The sequence below is a fragment of the Doryrhamphus excisus genome, chromosome 2 (assembly GCF_030265055.1).
Source record: "Doryrhamphus excisus isolate RoL2022-K1 chromosome 2, RoL_Dexc_1.0, whole genome shotgun sequence".
Taxonomy (NCBI): Eukaryota; Metazoa; Chordata; class Actinopteri; order Syngnathiformes; family Syngnathidae; genus Doryrhamphus; species Doryrhamphus excisus.
Window position 1 is genome coordinate 15,419,433 of NC_080467.1, and position 18,996 is coordinate 15,438,428.

Below are 18,996 nucleotides of genomic sequence, written 5' to 3' on the forward strand. Positions count from 1 at the left end.
CGAGTGGTTAGCACGCAGACCTCACAGCTAGGAGTCCAGGGTTCAATTCCAGCCTCGGCCATCTCTGTGTGGAGTTTGCATGTTCTCCCCGTGCATGTGTGGGTTTCCTCCGGGTACTCCGGTTTCCTCCCACATTCCAAAAACATGCTAGGTTAATTGGCGACTCCAAATTGTCCATAGGTATGAATGTGAGTGTGAATGGTTGTTAGTCTATATATTTTTTAAGTTGTAATATTATGAGAAACAAACAAAATAACGATTAAAGTTGTCATTTTTGGAAAATTGGGTGCAGAAGAATGTATAATATATATTATGGGAATAAATTATAAATGACAATTATAAAACAGCTGTACTTTTATGAGAATAAAGTCAAAATATTACGAGGAAAAGATCACATTCTAACAAAAAAAGTTGTAATTTTACAGGAATAAACTAAAGGATAAAAAATAAAATAACATCATTTTAGGTATGAATGTGAGTGTGAATGGTTGTTTGTCTATATGTGCCCTGTGATTGGCTGGTGACCAGTCCAGGGTGTACCCCACCTCTCGCCCGAAGACAGCTGGGATAGGCTCCAGCACCCCCCGCAACCCTCATGAGGATAAGTGGTAGAAAACGAATGAATGAATGATGTAATCATTACACTGTCTGGACAATGACGTCATGTCGTGACTTTTGTTGGCACGGGTGTGCATCACGGTCAAATCATCCCCATCTGATTGGTCATGCAGATGACGCAGAGAATCCGCTCTCTCAAGCGCCAGCTGAACGAGGCAGAGGAAGAGGCGAGCCGTAGAGACGCTCAGTTGCGTCACAGTCAGCGGGAGCTAGCCGAGGAGAGGGAGTCCAACGGGCGACTTCAGAGGCAGCTGCTCGACCAACACCTGCAGACAAAGTAAGAGCCAAACATACTCGCTATGTCACATAGCAGGAAATAAAAAAGCAAGGCAAAAAAGCTACCCAGCATGCCTTGCGGTGGGAATATGGGTGTTATGTTGTGCATAAACGTTTATTTGTACGCAATATTATATTGTGTGTCTCTCTTCAGTCGAAAGGACACTCTGACCATTCGTCAGACTCTAGATAACCTGCGGCTGGACCTCAGCGTTGACGATGACGATGACGATGACGAAGTAGAGCAGAAACGTCCAGAACCGAAAGACGAGAAAGTCGTGGAACAGATCAGTAAGGTCACCGAGGTTTAACGCAGTCTGTCATTGGGCGTGCACCGTCAGCGCCATCAACACATATCAGCATCAGAACATAGTATTAAATACTTTTTCATAGTAGAAAACATGCCGACGTATGTAATAACAATATTACCGCCACGTTACAGAGCGTGTACGCATTCATTCACTAATTAGCTGTATAGTGACATGAAATACTTTATGGGGGGGTGTACATTGAAATATCAATCAACGGCACAAAATGTTACATGTTGACCAGAATGATGTACCCACATGCCAAAAATATGACATGGGGTAACTAGAAATATATATCTATATCAGTCAATATAGATAGAACGCCAATACCAGCAAACGTAGCCCTGATTTACTAAGATTATACCAATACTGGATCGGATTGACCCCATCCCTAAATATCTGATTTTGCAAAGATAACACAGTGGAACCCGCTTAAGTCGATTGTGTACTCCTGTCCGCTTAAGTCGACATAAACATACATTGTCCATTGCTAAAATATGACACCCATAAGGGTCATTTCTATGATACATTGCTCAGTTGACACATGTCGTAGTATTGGGAACTTCACATACTACATAAACAAAACATGCTCACATACCTTCCATTCTCACGTTTTTTTGGGTGGAAATCTCGTATTTCGACCAAAATCAAGAGCCTCCAAACATCCCTCAGTTCCACAGAGCTCTCCACTCACACGTTCCTCCTCGGCACGTCTACATACGATTGCGTGGGACGTCCTCTCGATGGATGGTGGTGTGTTGACTCCTTCTTGCCGGAAGTTTCTGTTTCTTCCTCTGGGTAGCTCTCTTGTTTGTTTGATGTTTGTTTGTGCAAGGAGGGCTTCAGGGTCCATTATTCATTGGATTGGGATTCCCCAGGCCAGCGTCTTCTGCGCCATAGAACCCATCCAGGAACCAGGAAGTACTGGTGGTGAATAAGAGTATGAGATATTGTACGAAAACAGAACAATGGTTTTGTCGCCGTGAGTCACCTGGTCCCAGGGGCGTCACCATAAACGGGTTCCACTGTGATGCTTACCTCCGATTGGTGCTGCCATCATTTGAACAACGTGTGTATCGTAGTTGGCAGTGGTGTGGAATGGAACTAAACATCTTCCAAAATATCCCATAGTTCCTAAAATATGGCCCTTTAAGTTATTACTCTGTCCTGATTGCCAAAATTAAACAAAATTGAGCATTTTTCGAAATGTAAAGGACCTGTGATTAAAACTTGAATTTATTAGACGTACTTGATCATTTAGTCCACTAAATCCACCCTAAAAATGTTTCCATTGACAATCTATATTGGTCGTACTGGTTGTTCACATCTTGCAGGGTTACGACACAAAACAAGAGGGAAAAATAACACACAATAATTTATACTGAATGTAATTTTTATGTTTATGTTGCATATGTCGTTGGTATATTTCTGGATTTTCTGTCTTTTCTAATTACCTGTGGGGGTACATGCGATTTTAGAGAATGAAATATATATGTATGTAAAGTGCTGACTCGAGTATTTTATGGGGTGTAACCGCTGCAAGGAACTTACTTATTGTGCCTCGTATCAAGACCTCAACATGTGCCTTAATGTGCTTTTACAATCCAGACTCTAAAAGATAGCTTTTATGATGGGATTTTAAAGTCAATATTTTGTTTAAGGCCATTGTGTTCTGTGGTCTTTGAGCCAAGCAAGTCCACCTATATTTTTACATATATGCAATATATTATAAACCTAATATTCAGATCTAATCTGGATTCTCTATTTTGTTTACATTTGCTGGTCTATTTTGCTGTCAGGAATATGCGCTGTTAGGAATACAGTCATTGTGGTTTATGACATCGCTATCATATTTTATTGCTGGTTTTACTGCATCATGCAAGCTATTTACATTTACAAATTAAATGGTACTAGTATTTGTATTTGCAATAACACACATGTATGCTGGTTCTGCTGGATATTTATTGTTGTTTTTCACATTCTCGAGTTTCCTAAATAAATTCTTCTCCACAGTCAATGTGCTGGCTTTACTGAAATCTACTTTTTTCTATTTTTACTTTACTAAGACACATTACTTGGAGACATACAGTAAAATATTAGATTTGAGGTCTTGTTACCTTGCAAACAGTGGAAGTTGCTGGTCATTCAAGGAGGGGAAACACGTTTATTAATATTACTACATCAATGTGTTGATATTTTGCTATGTAAATTGTAGCAATAGCTTGCTAGCAGGTGCACGAGGCTTCTGTTTGGCGGGCTGTGCGTCAGATTGTGTGTGACGGGAGGGGGCGGGGGGAAGAAGACGCTACACAGCGACTGCTGCTCGTTGGGGAAAGAAACCGCAGAGTCGGCAAACATAACACTAGTTATTTTTAACAAAGACAAAATCGCTAGCGATCAATAAAGTCTCTCGATTAGTTCAGAATAAAGGAATGAAAAACTTGGAAAATGCTCAGGTCGAGGGTTTATACTTCAAGATCTCTGATTCGCTCATTTCACTGTCAATCAAAAAGGGATTCCGCCTCAGATAGGTTATCCAATCATAACACTGAAGCCCAGCTGATGGGTGGCACAAAGCCCAGCAATTATCCAATGACCGTCCAGTTTCGCGCAGTGAAGTAACCCACTCTACGCTTCCCTATGGAAGTCAATAGACGCTCAGCGTCTGACTGTAGAAGAACGCCGTGTCGCTGCGGGGGATGAATGAGAAGCGAAATGGGCAAAATGGCCAATATTTGGTGAAATAAAATTCTCTGTTTTGTTGTTTTTTTTATTATTTTCGGATTTGGCACATTGGCATATTAAAGGTGACAAAGCACAGAAACCTTTCAAACAGATCCATGGTGCACGATACAAAACTTGAAAATGACTGAAATAAACATACCATATTTTCATCTATAGAAGTTTTTTTTTCTTAATTCTTACTAAAAGGGCCACAGAAATGTTATACTTTATAATAAACTGCTGACCCACTTTAGCCCTACTAGCATCTTTGGGGAAGAAAAGAAATATAAGGATAGCAAGAAGGTCTTTCTTATTTGTTGTGCAAATCAACACCTGGAAACTATTTATCATCATGTAAGGCAGTTGGAGGTGTCACGCAACTTCAAAAAAAAAATGGTTGACTTGCACAAAATCAGGTAAGTCATCATCAGATACGTTAAGTGTGCTGAATATACGTAAGCAAGCAACAAGTGTACATAGACACAAATAAAACAATCATTACACAAAGAGTTGTTTTGGAAGGAAGCAAATGAAGTGGTCAAATTACATTCACCTGTGAAGGTTGTAGTGCTTTTTTTTTCTTTTTTCTTTTTGCTTCAGTGTTTATCACATTAAATGTTTCCTATCATGAATCATCAACTAAAATATTAGTCAGTGACAACACAACTAAACACAAAATGCAGTTTTAAATGACTTTTTATTATTAAGGCCTTATTAGGCCTTGAATTGCTTATAAAGCCATTTCTAAAGCTGTGAGACTTCAGCTAGCCACAGCGAGAGCCACTATCCAATAATGGCAAAAAATTGAACAATGGTGAAACTTCCCAGGAGTGGCCAGCGAACCAAAACTACCCCAAGAGCACAGCGATGACTCATCTAAGAGGTCACAAAAGACCCCACAACAACTTCTAAAGAAATGCATTATTATCTTATTATTATTATTATTATTAGCTTTAGGGGGTAATACATTTTTCACACAGGGTCATGTAGGGTTTGTTTTTTTTCCTCCCTTAATAATAAAAAAGTGTCATTTATGAACTGCATTTTGTGTTCAGTTGTGTTGTCATTGATTCATTTCATTTGTTGGATGATCTGAAACATTTACATGTGACAAACATGGACCAAAAATAAGACATCAGGAAGGGAGCAAACACTTTTTTATGAGTTTTGACTGGACTAGTGACATGCTGTTGAAAAGTAAAGAAACCAATGATTGGACCGCATCTTCCTTGCCACATGCAACACTTTTACCAGGTTTGAAAATGCAAAAAAAAACCAGCCAGTTTTTCAGTACGATTGTTCATTGCTGGGTTGCATGTGACATCACTGCCTCAAGCAGAAAGGGAGGGGGGGGGGGGCATTATGAGTGGACATTCTGTAAACATGCACTGTTTTTGCTAAATTATTTACTAAGATAAGACACCAGAAAGGGAAAAAAGTTCAAGAAACCAAAAAAATGTAAACTTTGATCCCCTTGTTTAACTATTTCATGTCTTTATGCAACACACCATGCGCACACACACAGACACACACAATGGGAGCACATGACTTCAAATTTGCATTAATCTGCCAAACATAGTACAAAGATACTCAGTGTTAATGTGGTCATATTAAATCCCCCCGGGGTATCCCGATGGTTGCAACCCAGCAATGAAGTGACTGGGCTCACAAATTTTGTGCTGTTGATATTGTTTATATTAGATATAATATTCCGGGGATAAGCTCTTGGACATAGGAGGCAAAAAATCGGAAATTGAGAGTTGGACAATATCGGCATATCCGTTTTCACATAAATTCCAACATCAGACATCCCTAATTATTACTGATATATTAAAGAAAGATAGTGATCATTGATTAGAATATATTTTCCCTCAATTCCACGTGGTCCATGCTGCAGCCACAATGGTGTGACAGTATCAATGCCAATAATATATGCAAATCAGCAACACATTTGGCTTTAATTCCCACTATAAGCATCTTAACTTATCTTACAGGATTCCTGTACATTCTGGAGAGTCCATATTCAATTATCAAACTTTTTGGCCCCATGGTGGGTTATTCTGCAGTCATGCCCAATAAAGAAAAAACAACGGACAGTGTGTCGACTTATTGACAAAGAAAAGGAAGGATTGTTCCATTGATGCCACATGGTGAACTAGTGGTTAGCATGTCTGCCTCACAGACAGGAGATACGGGTTTGAATCTCAGTTGAAACATCTGATTAGTATATTCTCCCTGTCCTTTTGTGTGTTTTTTCTGGCTCTGCAATTGAATGGGCACCAGTTGAGGGTGCACCATGTCTCTTTTCTAAAGTTAGATGGGTTGGCTCCAGCTCTGATGAGGACAAACCGTATAGAAATGAATGGATGGCAATGATTTGTTTTGCATAATCACTTTTTTCACTTGGGTTATATTCTGGGACCATCAGCGAATGGCGAAAAAATACTCAGATTTTGGATCGATATTTTCAAAAAAAAAAAAAAGAGCAACTTCTGTAATAATTGGAGTAGATTCAGCTTCGGAATCTTTCCCTTCTCTCTTCAATATGCCTCACACACTTATTAAACACATTTAAAGTATAAAATGTACGGGTACTCACCACTAACCAATGATAATGTAAGATGATCCATGAACAGATGGTCACGGTGTTGACAGCACACAACTACGGTGCGTTCAAGGACTGCCAAAATCTCAAAGCTTGATGAAAAAAAACATTATCAGTGAAGCATAAAACCATAAAAATGTAACAAATGAGGGGAGGGTTAACAATATTAAACAGTATACACACCACAGGTCTGTATTACCGACCTATGGTGAATGAGATGTGTTTTATGCGGAAAAAACGAAAAAACTCAGAATGATGCAAGCGAGTGGTGGCTTTTCCTAGAACTATACACACTGCAGCCACAACCAAACAATTCAGGCATAGTATGAGGGAACCAAAGTCAACCTGAGTGTTTAATACAGGCCCAGCATAGAAACCACGGTGCAATGAGGAAAAACCTTCTATAACTACACATCGGCACAGTACGGGGCTGCTCAATACAATTGTATGGGCCACTTAATTATTTTTAAACTGGTTCAAGTGTCAGTCATAAGAGGAAGCAATGTGTTTGGAAGTCAAGTAGAGAGGTTGATTTAACTCTTAACAAGTTACTATACTATCAGAAAGTGATCAGACCATTTAATCCTATAGGCACGGTTAGATGCCGTCCTCCCTCTCTAGTGACACAGGCCAACTGACTGCAGTAGCTTTAACCACCATTAGAGGGAGCACAAGCTTGGTTTTAATGTCAGCGCGGCAAAGGAAGAAAAAGGGTGGAAAAGAAAGTATACCATTGATCATGGATAGTTTTTGTCAAGAAAAGATGGACGAGAAGACGCACGCATGCAGGCAAAGGTGAGGAGAGACAGATCAAGTCAAAAGGTCATTTCCTGAATTAACTCTTTATCTAGCATGCACATTTCTTCTCATCTGGCTGTGCGGCAGAGAGCTTTGTGGTGCCGGTGCCGTTAGAAGGCTCCGCGGGTGGTTTGTCCACACATTGCTCCATCCTCTTCATCACCAGGTCCAACAGCGTGATCACCGACTTGTCCACCTCCACCCCGGTTGCTGCACTCGTCTCGAAATATGGAATCCTGGCAGCCACGAAACAAAAATATTCAGGTCATGGAATGTATCAACAATTTAAAATGTCATCATGAGAGAGACCCGAGTTCAATTCCACCCTCGGCCACCTCTGTGTTGAGTTGCATGCGCGGGTTTTCTCCGGGTACTCCGGTTTCCTCCCACATTCCAAAAACATGCTAGGTTAATTAGCGACTCCAAATTGTCCATAGGTATGAATGTGAGTGTGAATGGTTGTTTGTCTATATGTGCCCTGTGATTGGCTGGCGACCAGTCCAGGGTGTACCCTGCCTCTCGCCCAAAGACAGCTGGGATAGGCTCCAGCACCCCCGTAACCCTCGTGAGGATAAGCGGTAGAAAATGAATGAATGAATTATGGGAGAGAAGAAGTTGGGTAAATAAACACTAAATAAGTGAAGGATCTGCTCCTATGAAGGACTCATTGATTGATGATGATGATGATCAATGAACTTACCCGTATTTGTCTGCCAACTCCTTTGCTTGTTTTTCCTGAACCTCACGCTGGTCTGCCAGATCGGCCTTGTTTCCAACCAATACTATATCTGGGTTCTCACAGTAGGCGTTGGCCTGTAGCTGACCTGGAAGTCAACACAAGTTACTGATGAAGTGCTTATGATTATTCACATGCCAACAGGACGGCACAAAATGCTAACACTAGTCCTGGGGTCGGCAACCTTTTTCATCAAAAGAGTCATTTTGCCTCCTCTTCCAGTAAAAGACATCACATCAGTATCGTTTGTTGACTTCATTTTATGCCTGTGCTGAATTGCCATCAATTATCATTCTATTGGTCTTAGACTGTCTTTGGTTCGGGTTGCCGACCCCCGCCGTAGCCCCAACCGTGCCAAGATGCCAAGTCAATGCATTTTGAAATGAATACAAATCAATGTCAACATACTCATCCAGTTTCTGACATTGAGGAAACTCTGCTGGCTGGTGAGATCGAACATCAACAGGAAGCCCATAGCGTCCCTGAAGAACGCCGTTGTCAGGCTGCGGAACCTATAAACACAAAAGTAAATGTTCATGTAAAATAACATAATTTGACGCTGGAGCAAACTATGGTGTGTGAAAGTGTATGCAAACGTGTCACACAAGCATAATCGTATGCGGGTCCCATTTCGCAAACAAGATATTAAAGTGATTATGCAAGCAGTCGTTTTTAGGAATATGTATGAGTCATCCTGACTTTCCAGTTTTAACACGAAACGGACCGAACCAAAAAAAAAGGGGGGGGGGGGGGTTAATTTAAACAGTATATACACAGGCCATACCTACATACTCATGATTTGGTATTGTAGTTTTCTTAAAGCAGCTCACCTTTCCTGCCCAGCTGTGTCCCAAAGCTGGAGATGAACATTGAAGCTTTTTCCTGCTGTCATCCCATTAGGGTTGGATGTGGTGTACACCTAGAAAAAGAGGAGTCACTTTCTATTAAACTCGTGTCCAGATATAACTTTTCCAGCGTGCGATACAATACCGATATTCAGCGATATCGATATACATACCAACATGTTGTACAATAAAGAAAACCACACCAATACCTGCCTCCTCTGCTGCCGATTTGCTGGATGATCTATCAAAGGCATCCAAGTATAATTTACTGGCAGAGCACTCGGGAATTTGAATGGTTTCCTTGGCAATAGTAGAGTGTGAGGTGAACAAAGTCAAGATTTCTCATATTTCTCGGTGTGGCTCACTTCAAATAAGTGTGTATCGCACACAAAGAAGCCTCGAAGCATCATTCACACCTTTAGTTCTCACAGATGAGATACTGGCACTTTGTCTGACACAAGTGGGAGTGGGTTCACACAGTTCTCCGCTCTTCATCTGAAAATCAATAGTAAAGTTTATGGTTCCAATTATCAGGTGACAAAATAAGCCAACAGCCAAATGTTAATCTTTTCTTCTCATTTGAGAATGAGAAAATCAATTCCATGCATGCTATTTATTCTATGACATCACTACCATAGTTCTTTGAATGATTAAGTTCATGTAAAGCAGAGGTGTCCAAGCGTGTTGCACATTCCAAAAAATATATATTATATAAAAACAAAAAACGGTAAAAATGGCAAAAATTGCAGTAATTTTACAACAATATAATTAAGTAAAATGAGAAAACTGTTAAATAATAATTTACAAAAATAATGTTGTAATATTATGAGGTAAAAATAATGCAATTTTCGTAGCATTATTAATGAAAAACATTTTTTAAAGTTATAATATTATAAGGAACAACAAAACAATGAGTAAATATTTATACAGTATGGTGAGAATATTATGGAAATAAAGTCAAAATATTATTATTATAATTTACAAGAAGAATGTTAAAAAAAAACAGCAGGAACGGAAAAACACAACTGTAATTTTACAAGAATAAAGTAAAAATATTGAGGAAAAAAATTAAAATTAAATAAAATTGTAATATGAGGAAAAATTACATCATTTTACTAGCATACTGTAAGATATTTTAAAAAGCCATAATATGAGCAACAAACAAAAATAAAGAGTAGGTTTGGGAAATAGTCCAAATATTGGGGGAATAAATTAATAAAATTGTGAGACAAAAAATTACAAGAAGTATCAGTGGAAATGTTTGGACACCCCTGGTATAAGCCACATACTGTAAAACCTTGGTTAGCGTACGTCCTGGTTAGCATATTTTTCCGTTTACATACACCCTGTTAGCATCACGTTAGCATGGAATGTGGAAGCGGGAGTCCCTGTCCTCCTGCTCAGTCGTCCGTCTATGACATCAACAACAGTAGTTACACAGTTACGCCACAAGTCTTTGCTTTTCTTATTGATCACGGCTGTAAAATTAACCCACAATGAGTTGAGTTGGGAAACTCATTTCAAAGTATGAAACCGCCATCCTTGTGAATGATGCCTCAGTCTTTATCTGTGCTGTTTTTGTCAACAACCACGTCTTCAACCGAGGTCAAAGTGACAAAAAAAAGCACAAAAAATGAATTCCAATTAACATGCAGAGTGATTGTCACGAAACAAAAGATAAAATATATGTAAAAGTACTGTGACACATTGGCACATCTCTCTTTGGAGATGGACAATAATTCATCATACATGTCATGTGAAGCAGTGGGATAAAATTAGCCCTGATAGTACTGACAAAGCTGCAGTATAGTATAAAGATGTCCAGATACAAGCAGCACTTAAGTCTTCTTCATCTTTTTTTTTTTTTTAAATATAAAAGGTCACAGGATATTATTACGGTCAACATGAAAGATATTCTTCCTCAGCTGGAAGCATTGCTGCATTTGAATTAAAAAAGAACAAATAAAATTTAATTATACTGTGAGTAAAAGGGAGGGAAATATAACAGTCGGTATTTGTTTTTCCCACATTGTGTTGAGCAGCATTCTGCATCAGGCATTAGATGGCAATGAATAGTCTTCATTATGAAGCCACAAGCCAACACAAAAGACTGCAATATTTGTCCTGCTCGGTAGCTCCTGGAACATAAAAACATGCTGAAAACAACAACAAGCATAAACAACAACCCAAAAACAAATTATTACCATACCCATTTTCCTACCATTTTCCCCTGTTCAATTCACATTTTTTATTTTCATACCCAAACCTACTAATTGGCTAGTATTTCCATTCATAACATACGTATATGTATATTTTATTTACATGCTGCTGTGGAATGAAAGTGCCGATTAACATTCATTCATTCATTCATTCATTCATTCATTTTCTACCGCTTATTAACATATAGTCAATAAATAAAAACAGTACTCAACAATGAAAATAAAGAATGTAACGAGCCATCTAAAATACACAATAGAACCTCAGTTAGCATTCGGCCTGGTTAGCGTGTTTTTGCACCACAATTTTGCTTGGGTTTGAGTACACTTCCCGGTTAGTGTACAATATGGCATGCATGTTATTAACTCATTCAATCCTAGCCGTCCCTTTATCGGTACCAGACAGTTTCATTAGTGTCTAACTGTGTTTATATTGTGGTAGTTAGCGGTTGTCTGTAACATTATTAATGTGTACATACAGGCAGCACCTTACTAGCATGTATGCTAATTACAAACTCAACGAAGCTGCTCTATGAGTCCACAACAAACAAAGGGATAAAATATTAGCATAGTACAGTTTTAAAGTATTTTTTAAATCATATTTTTTTAAATGTTTATGTTAGCATCCTATTTGCTTGCTAATACGTGGAAACAGGAGAAGGAAGTCAACTCTGTCGCCCGCTTATGATGTCATCAGTAGTTGACGCCATACTTTTTTGCTAACCAACACACAGCCACAAAAATGTTAACACAAAACATGTTTTGATAGCTGGACAATTCTGGTTTTACAAGCAAAAAAATATTGTAAATGCATATAAATTGTCGATTTCTCTTGGAGATGAATAAACTATGATGAATGAAAGGGATAAATGAACATTGACGTTTACGTTTATCTTCAGTGAATTCATCTAATTTACAGTACTTGTATCAAAAGTAAAACTATATGTTTTCCTGCCTAAATTAGGGAGTAACCAAGAGTTACACCAACATCTCCATAAGTCACCATCCATTGGGAGTTCAGACATCTGGGAACTGGCAACTTTCCCATGTGTTACTCCCCACTTCCAAATTTAGAAGAGTCACATGACAGAAACTTGTTGCGTTTCCTAATAGGCAACATAGAAAATCTCCATCAACCTTTTTTATTTAGCTTGACAAAAAGATGCAATGAATGAGTTGGCTCCATAACCTAGATTTGATGCCACATGTGAACCAGCCTAAAAAAAAGTCTCATTTAGTTGTGATGAATTAGCTGTAACACATAAGTGACAGATGGAAAGCGTGCACACATTTCCTGCTTTTTGAAACGAACATTACTAATAAAAGAGGGAGCCTTACCACTCTCTTTTCCCTGAAGTCGATGCCGACTGTGGTGATGAACTTGGGGTTGAACTTATTATCTGTGTATCGGTACAGGAACGTTGTCTTCCCCACTCCAGAATCTCCCAGGGCGAGGAGCTTTATCAGGTAGTCATAATCTCCATCAGTCATCGTGATGACCAATAGAAACCTATCAAACACAGACACCCACATAGATATTTACCAATACATTTATGTATACATTCATTGGAGTTGAAAAAGCACTGTGCAGTGCCTTCAAAGTGTATTTTTTTTACTGTAGACTGAAAATATTTGGGTTTGGCAACATGAATATGAGAACAAAGAGCTATATTTTACAATTTTATGAGCACCTTTCCTATTTACCCTGGTACTTTGAAATACCCCACTGTGTTTCAACCAAAATTCATTCATTCATTCATTTTCTACCACTTTTTCCTCACAAGGGGCACGGGGGTGCTGGAGCCTATCCCAGCTGTCTTTGGGCGAGAGGCGGGGTACACCCTGGACTGGTCGCCAGCCAATCACAGGGTTAAAGTTAAGTAAACTTGTAGGTTAGGACCATTGTTGTTTCAGTTTGCTACTTCATATTTTGAATTATTTTACTTTTGTTACCTTAAAATTAATACAGTCTCGTCCGCTATCGTGACTAGCATGCATTGTTCGGGTGGTCGGGCAACCGGATTAGTTTGTTACTGGGTGATATGGACCATATCTCTAACTCATATCCCGATATATTTAAGTAGAATATGGATATTACGATGTATATCAATATTTTTTCCATAAACTGAAAAGTCAAAGCCAAATATGTGTGCAAAGTTTTATTAAAATGTAGATAGTATATTCATTCATTTATTTTCTACCGCTTTTCCTCACAAGGGTCGCGGGGTGCTGGAGCCTATCCCAGCTGTCTTTGGGCGACACCCTGGACTGGTCGCCAGTCAATCACAGGGCACATACAGTGGGGCAAAAAAGTATTTAGTCAGCCACCAATTGTGCAAGTTCTCCCACTTAAAAAGATGAGAGAGGCCTGTAATTTTCATCATAGGTACGCTTCAACTATGAGAGACAAAATGAGAAAAAAAAATCCAGATAATCACATTGTTTGATTTTTAAAGAATTTATTTGCAAATCATGGTGGAAAATAAGTATTTGGTCACCTACAAACAAGCAAGATTTGTGGCTCTCACAGACCTGTAAGTTCTTCTTTAAGAAGCTCCTCTGTCCTCCACTCGTTACCTGTATTGATGGCACCTGTTTGAACTGGTTATCAGTATAAAAGACACCTGTCCACAACCTCAGACAGTCACACTCCAAACTCCACTATGGCCAAGACCAAAGAGCTGTCAAAGGACATCAGAAACAAAATTGTAGACCTGCACCAGGCTGGGAAGACTGAATCTGCAATAGTTAAGCAGCTTGGTGTGAAGAAATCAACTGTGGGAGCAATTGTGAGAAAATGGAAGACCTACAAGACCACCGATAATCTCCCTCGATCTGGGGCTCCACGCAAGATCTCACCCCGTGGGGTCAAAATGATAACAAGAACGGTGAGCAAAAATCCCAGAACCACACGGGGGGACCTAGTGAAAGACCTGCAGAGAGCTGGGACCATATTAACGAAGGCTACCATAAGTAACACACTCCGCCGCCAGGGACTCAAATCCTGCAGTGCCAGACGTGTCCCCCTGCTGAAGCCAGTACATGTCCAAGCCCGTCTGAAGTTTGCTAGAGAGCATTTGGATGATCCAGAAGAGGATTGGGAGAATGTAATATGGTCAGATGAAACCAAAATAGAACTTTTTGGTATCAACTCAACTCGTCGTGTTTGGAGGAGAAAGAATGCTGAGTTGCATCCAAACAACACCACACCTACTGTGAAGCATGGGGGTGGAAACATCATGCTCTGGGGCTGTTTTTCTGCAAAGGGACCAGGACAACTGATCCGTGTAAATGGGAGAATGAATGGGGCCATGTATCGTGAGATTCTGAATGAAAACCTTCTTCCATCAGCAAGGGCACTGAAGATGAAACGTGGCTGGGTCTTTCAGCATGACAACGATCCCAAACACACCGCCCGGGCAACGAAGGAGTGGCTTCATAAGAAGCATTTCAAGGTCCTGGAGTGGCCTAGCCAGTCTCCAGATCTCAACCCCATAGAAAATCTTTGGAGGGAGTTGAAAATCCGTGTTGCCCAGCGACAGCCCCTAAACATCACTGCTCTAGAGGCGATCTGCATGGAGGAATGGGCCAAAATACCTACAACAGTGTGTGAAAATCTTGTGAAGAGTTACAGAAAACGTTTGATCTCTGTCATTGCCAACAAAGGGTATATCACAAAGTATTGAGATGAACTTTTGTTTTTGACCAAATACTTATTTTCCACCATGATTTGCAAATAAATTCTTTAAAAATCAAACAATATGATTATCTGGATTTTTTTTTCTCATTTTGTCTCTCATAGTTGAAGCGTACCTATGATGAAAATTACAGGCCTCTCTCATCTTTTTAAGTGGGAGAACTTGCACAATTGGTGGCTGACTAAATACTTTTTTGCCCCACTGTATAGACAAACAACCATTCACACTCACATTCATACCTATGGACAATTTGGAGTCGCCAATTAACCTAGCATGTTTTTTTTGGAATGTGGGAGGAAACCGGAGTACCCGGAGAAAACCCACGCATGCACGGGGAGAACATGCAAACTCCACACAGAGATGCCCGAGGGTGGAATTAAACCCTGGTCTCCTAGCTGTGAGGTCTGCGCGCTAACCACATGACCGCCGTGCCGCCCTCCACCAAAATTGATCTGGGTAAAAAAAACTGCCAAAGTTCCTCCTAGCCACTTGGTACTGTCTGCAAAGTCCCAGGAACTATGGAAGGGTTGACAGGTTGAACCGCCATGTTTAAACATGTGTTAAACCAAGCTACGAGAAGTGGACGGACTCTTTTGAATGTATTTTCAGAGAAATATATTCAGCGGGAGAAACTTGAAGCAAGGTAAGCCATGTTCTAAGATGAGAAAAAGTCACAGTGTGTGCCTCTACTAGGAATCGACCGATATGGTTTTTTTGGGGCCGATGCCGATACCGATTTTTTCCATCACCCTTAGCCGATGGCCCATTTTGCTTGGGCCAATACTGCTTTTGATCCCTCAATTTACATTAAAAAATGACCATGATAACAAACATTACAAGTCTCATATTTTTATTTATATTATATATATTACATAGGGCGGCACGGCGGTCTAGTGGTTAGCGCGCAGACCTCACAGCCAGAAGACCAGGGTTCAATTCCACCCTCGGCCATCTCTGTGTGGAGTTTGCATGTTCTCCCCATGCATGCGTGGGTTTTCTCCGGGTACTCCGGTTTCCTCCCACATTCCAAAAACATGCTAGGTTAATTGGCCACTCCAAATTGTCCATTGGTATGAATGTGAGTGTGAATGGTTGTTTGTCTATATGTGCCCTGTGATTGGCTGGCGACCAGTCCAGGGTGTACCCCGCCTCTCGCCCGAAGACAGCTGGGATAGGCTCCAGCACCCCCCGTGACCCTCATGAGGAAAAGCGGTAGAAAATGAATGAATATATTATATATTATTATATATAGGTCTTTATGTTTATGTAAACACTGAACACAGTAGGATTCAGCTTTCTTAAACACATTTAAATGGCATTATTAACTTTAAAAGGAATAAATATTCAACCATGTGCAAAACATTTCTGTCATAGTTTAAGTTTCATCTAGCATCAATGTGATGACTGCTCCTCCCCAGTGTGACAGAGTGAAAACGCGCTCTTGATGTGATTCAACAGTGGGGGCGGGGTACCGCGACTACGTGTGTTGCGGGGTCCTCTGCCGCCGGGGCAACACAAAGATGCCTGACTGTAAATCATGCGGTGGAAAAATACATCGGTGAACCCACACACGTGTATCGGCCGATACCGATACAAGGAAAAAACGCTAATATCGGCCCGATATATCAGCCGGCCGATGTATCGGTCGATCCTTAGCCTCTACCAACTGAGTAGAACCGCTGCTCCTCCGCAAAGAGTTCTCCCATCACATACACGGGGAGACCATGCAAACTCCGCACAGAGCTGTGGGATCAAACTCAAGTCTCCGAGCTGTGTGGTTAACCACTATATCACCATGCAGCCAAACCCAAATGTTTTCAGCAAAAAGCTCCAATATATTTTTTTTTTGGGCACTTCTACTGCACAAATCTAACCCTTATTTTGAAGAATTCCATATTGTAAACATCTTTATTAGCAGAGGTAACCCGTTCATTAAAAAGGAATGTAGTCTGGCTAAATGTGGAATGTCGGACAGACTATCACAAGACTCCAATTCTCTCAGCTGAGCAGGATGTGCATGTAACCAACTGTTTATTATGGGAGGTCATTGTTAAAAACAGCAGAACACGTCTTCACATATTCTTGATTTGTTTATTTATTTTTCATCTTATTTTGTGTAGAAAAAAAAAAAGTAAGATATTTGAGAACAGTGGAATGTTTTATCAGAGCTTTTCTGGAACCAAAATTGGAACCAAAGCGAAGGTTTTTAAATTTTTTTGTTTTTAATAAATGCGTTTTTTGTTTTTTTTTGGAAAACCTGATGCGACCCAGTCTCACCCAGACCCGAGCTCCAGTGGCCTCCAAGTAAATTGGGTTTGAGACCCCTGATTTACATCATAATATACCACTTTAATCAAGAGATGTATACCGACATAAAACATACAATAAAACTACAAAGGGGATGCCCCATGACAGAAACACAATATTTACCCACTAAAAGAAATACTGCTGCATAGATTTGTTACACTCAGTTCGTGGTGGAAAAAGTAATCCCAAGAGCTTGCAATAACAAGCAAGAACAAAGCCATAAAGCACCACAGAGACATTAAAAATGCATGAAGAATCAAACACAACAGGGGAGACAGGAAACAACCAGCACACTCAAGGTGCAGCTGGGGTTTGTTGCAAAAAGCCCACTTGACGCTGTCAAAGAAATAATATGATTATTTTACATTATATTACATTAATTGATTAATGTTGTTTTAATTATGGTGCCAAATATACATACAGAGTCAAGTAAATATTGATTCATTCATTCATTTTCTACCGCTTTTCCTCACAAGGGTCGCGGGGGTGCTGGAGCCTATCCCAGCTGTCTTTGGGCGAGAGGCGGTGTACACCCTGGACTGGTCGCCAGCCAATCACAGGGCACACAAACAACCATTCACACTCACATTCATACCTATGGACAATTTGGAGTCGCCATAAAATGATGTTATTTTATTTTTTATCCTTTAGTTTATTCCTGTAAAATTACAACTTTTTTTTGTTAGAATGTGATCTTTTCCTCATAATATTTTGACTTTATTCTCATAAAAGTACAGCTGTTTTATAATTGTCATTTATAATTTATTGCCATAATATATTTTATACATTTTTCTGCACCCATTTTTCCAAAAATTACAACTTTAATTGTTATTTTGTTTGTTTCTCATAATATTACAACTTAAAAAAAATATAGACTAACAACCACGCACACGCACATTCATTGCGGGGGTGCTGGAGCCTATCCCAGCTGTCTTCGGGCGAGAGGCGGGCTACACTCAGGACCGATCAGTTACTCCGCCAGCCAATCACAGGGCACATATAGACAAACAACCATTCACACTCACATTCATACCTATGGACAATTTGGAGTCGCCAATTAACCTAGCATGTTTTTGGAATGTGGGAGGAAACCGGAGTACCCGGAGAAAACCCACGCATGCACGGGGAGAACATGCAAACTCCACACAGAGATGGCCGAGGGTGGAATCTCCTAGCTGTGATGTCTGCGCGCTAACCACTAGACCACCGTGCCGCCCTCAAGTAAATATAACTGAAAAAAAACAATATTTGATGACTTAATTAAAATCCATACATTCTCTATGCCGCTTATCTTCACTAGAGGGTATGCTGGGGGCCTATCCCAGCTGGCTTCAGCTAAGAGGCGGGGAACACCCGGGACTGGTCACCAGCCAATCACGGGGCACATATAGACAAACAACCATTCACACTCACACATATTTATACCTTACCTCTCCATGAATGAAATTAAGGTGCAATCTGCAATATTGACTGATGCTCGTATTTTGATCCTTCCCGATACCCTAAAAATGTGCCTTCACCGATGTATCACACGCGAAAAGGTCAAACAATCCCCGACTTTAGTGACATCTACCTCATCTTAAAACAAAGCAGTTTTGTTTTATTTCACCTGCTCTGAAGACACGCTAAAGATCTGGTCTCTATTGTCAATATAATCAATAAGTGCTAACGGAAATGAAGACTTATTTCATTTGTTCAGACCTCCTGTGGGTTTCCTCTCAGATTGTCTTCAACCTTTCAGTGTTTCAGAAACACTTAAGCAAACAACAAGACATTGGAGATGACAAAGCCTGCTGGGTCCTTCTGCTTAACTGCCTTCTGTCCCCATGGAGAACAGAGGGCTTTCTTCACACTCTCATACTGTT

At 40.1% G+C, this 18,996-nt stretch overlaps 2 protein-coding genes across 3 annotated transcripts in view; one reads left to right on the top strand and one right to left on the bottom strand.

The window, feature by feature from the left end:
* LOC131106959 (cingulin-like protein 1) overlaps positions 1-3,448 on the top strand; it is a 44,648-nt gene extending 41,200 nt beyond the window's left edge. Inside the window, exons 21-22 of the mRNA XM_058056531.1 lie at positions 732-895; positions 1,049-3,448. Coding sequence (XP_057912514.1) covers positions 732-895; positions 1,049-1,205 — 321 coding nt within the window. The 3' untranslated portion in view covers positions 1,206-3,448. The remainder of the gene's footprint in view (positions 1-731; positions 896-1,048) is intronic.
* rab27b (RAB27B, member RAS oncogene family) overlaps positions 1-18,996 on the bottom strand; it is a 43,699-nt gene that overhangs the window by 1,156 nt on the left and 23,547 nt on the right. For both annotated transcript variants that reach the window (XM_058056553.1, XM_058056542.1), the window contains exons 2-7: positions 12,465-12,636; positions 8,896-8,984; positions 8,474-8,577; positions 8,030-8,153; positions 3,320-7,565; positions 21-2,126 (exon numbers count right to left, since the gene is read on the bottom strand). In XM_058056553.1, the coding sequence (XP_057912536.1) occupies positions 7,379-7,565; positions 8,030-8,153; positions 8,474-8,577; positions 8,896-8,984; positions 12,465-12,617 (657 nt within the window). In that variant the 5' untranslated portion in view covers positions 12,618-12,636 and the 3' untranslated portion in view covers positions 21-2,126; positions 3,320-7,378. The remainder of the gene's footprint in view (positions 1-20; positions 2,127-3,319; positions 7,566-8,029; positions 8,154-8,473; positions 8,578-8,895; positions 8,985-12,464; positions 12,637-18,996) is intronic.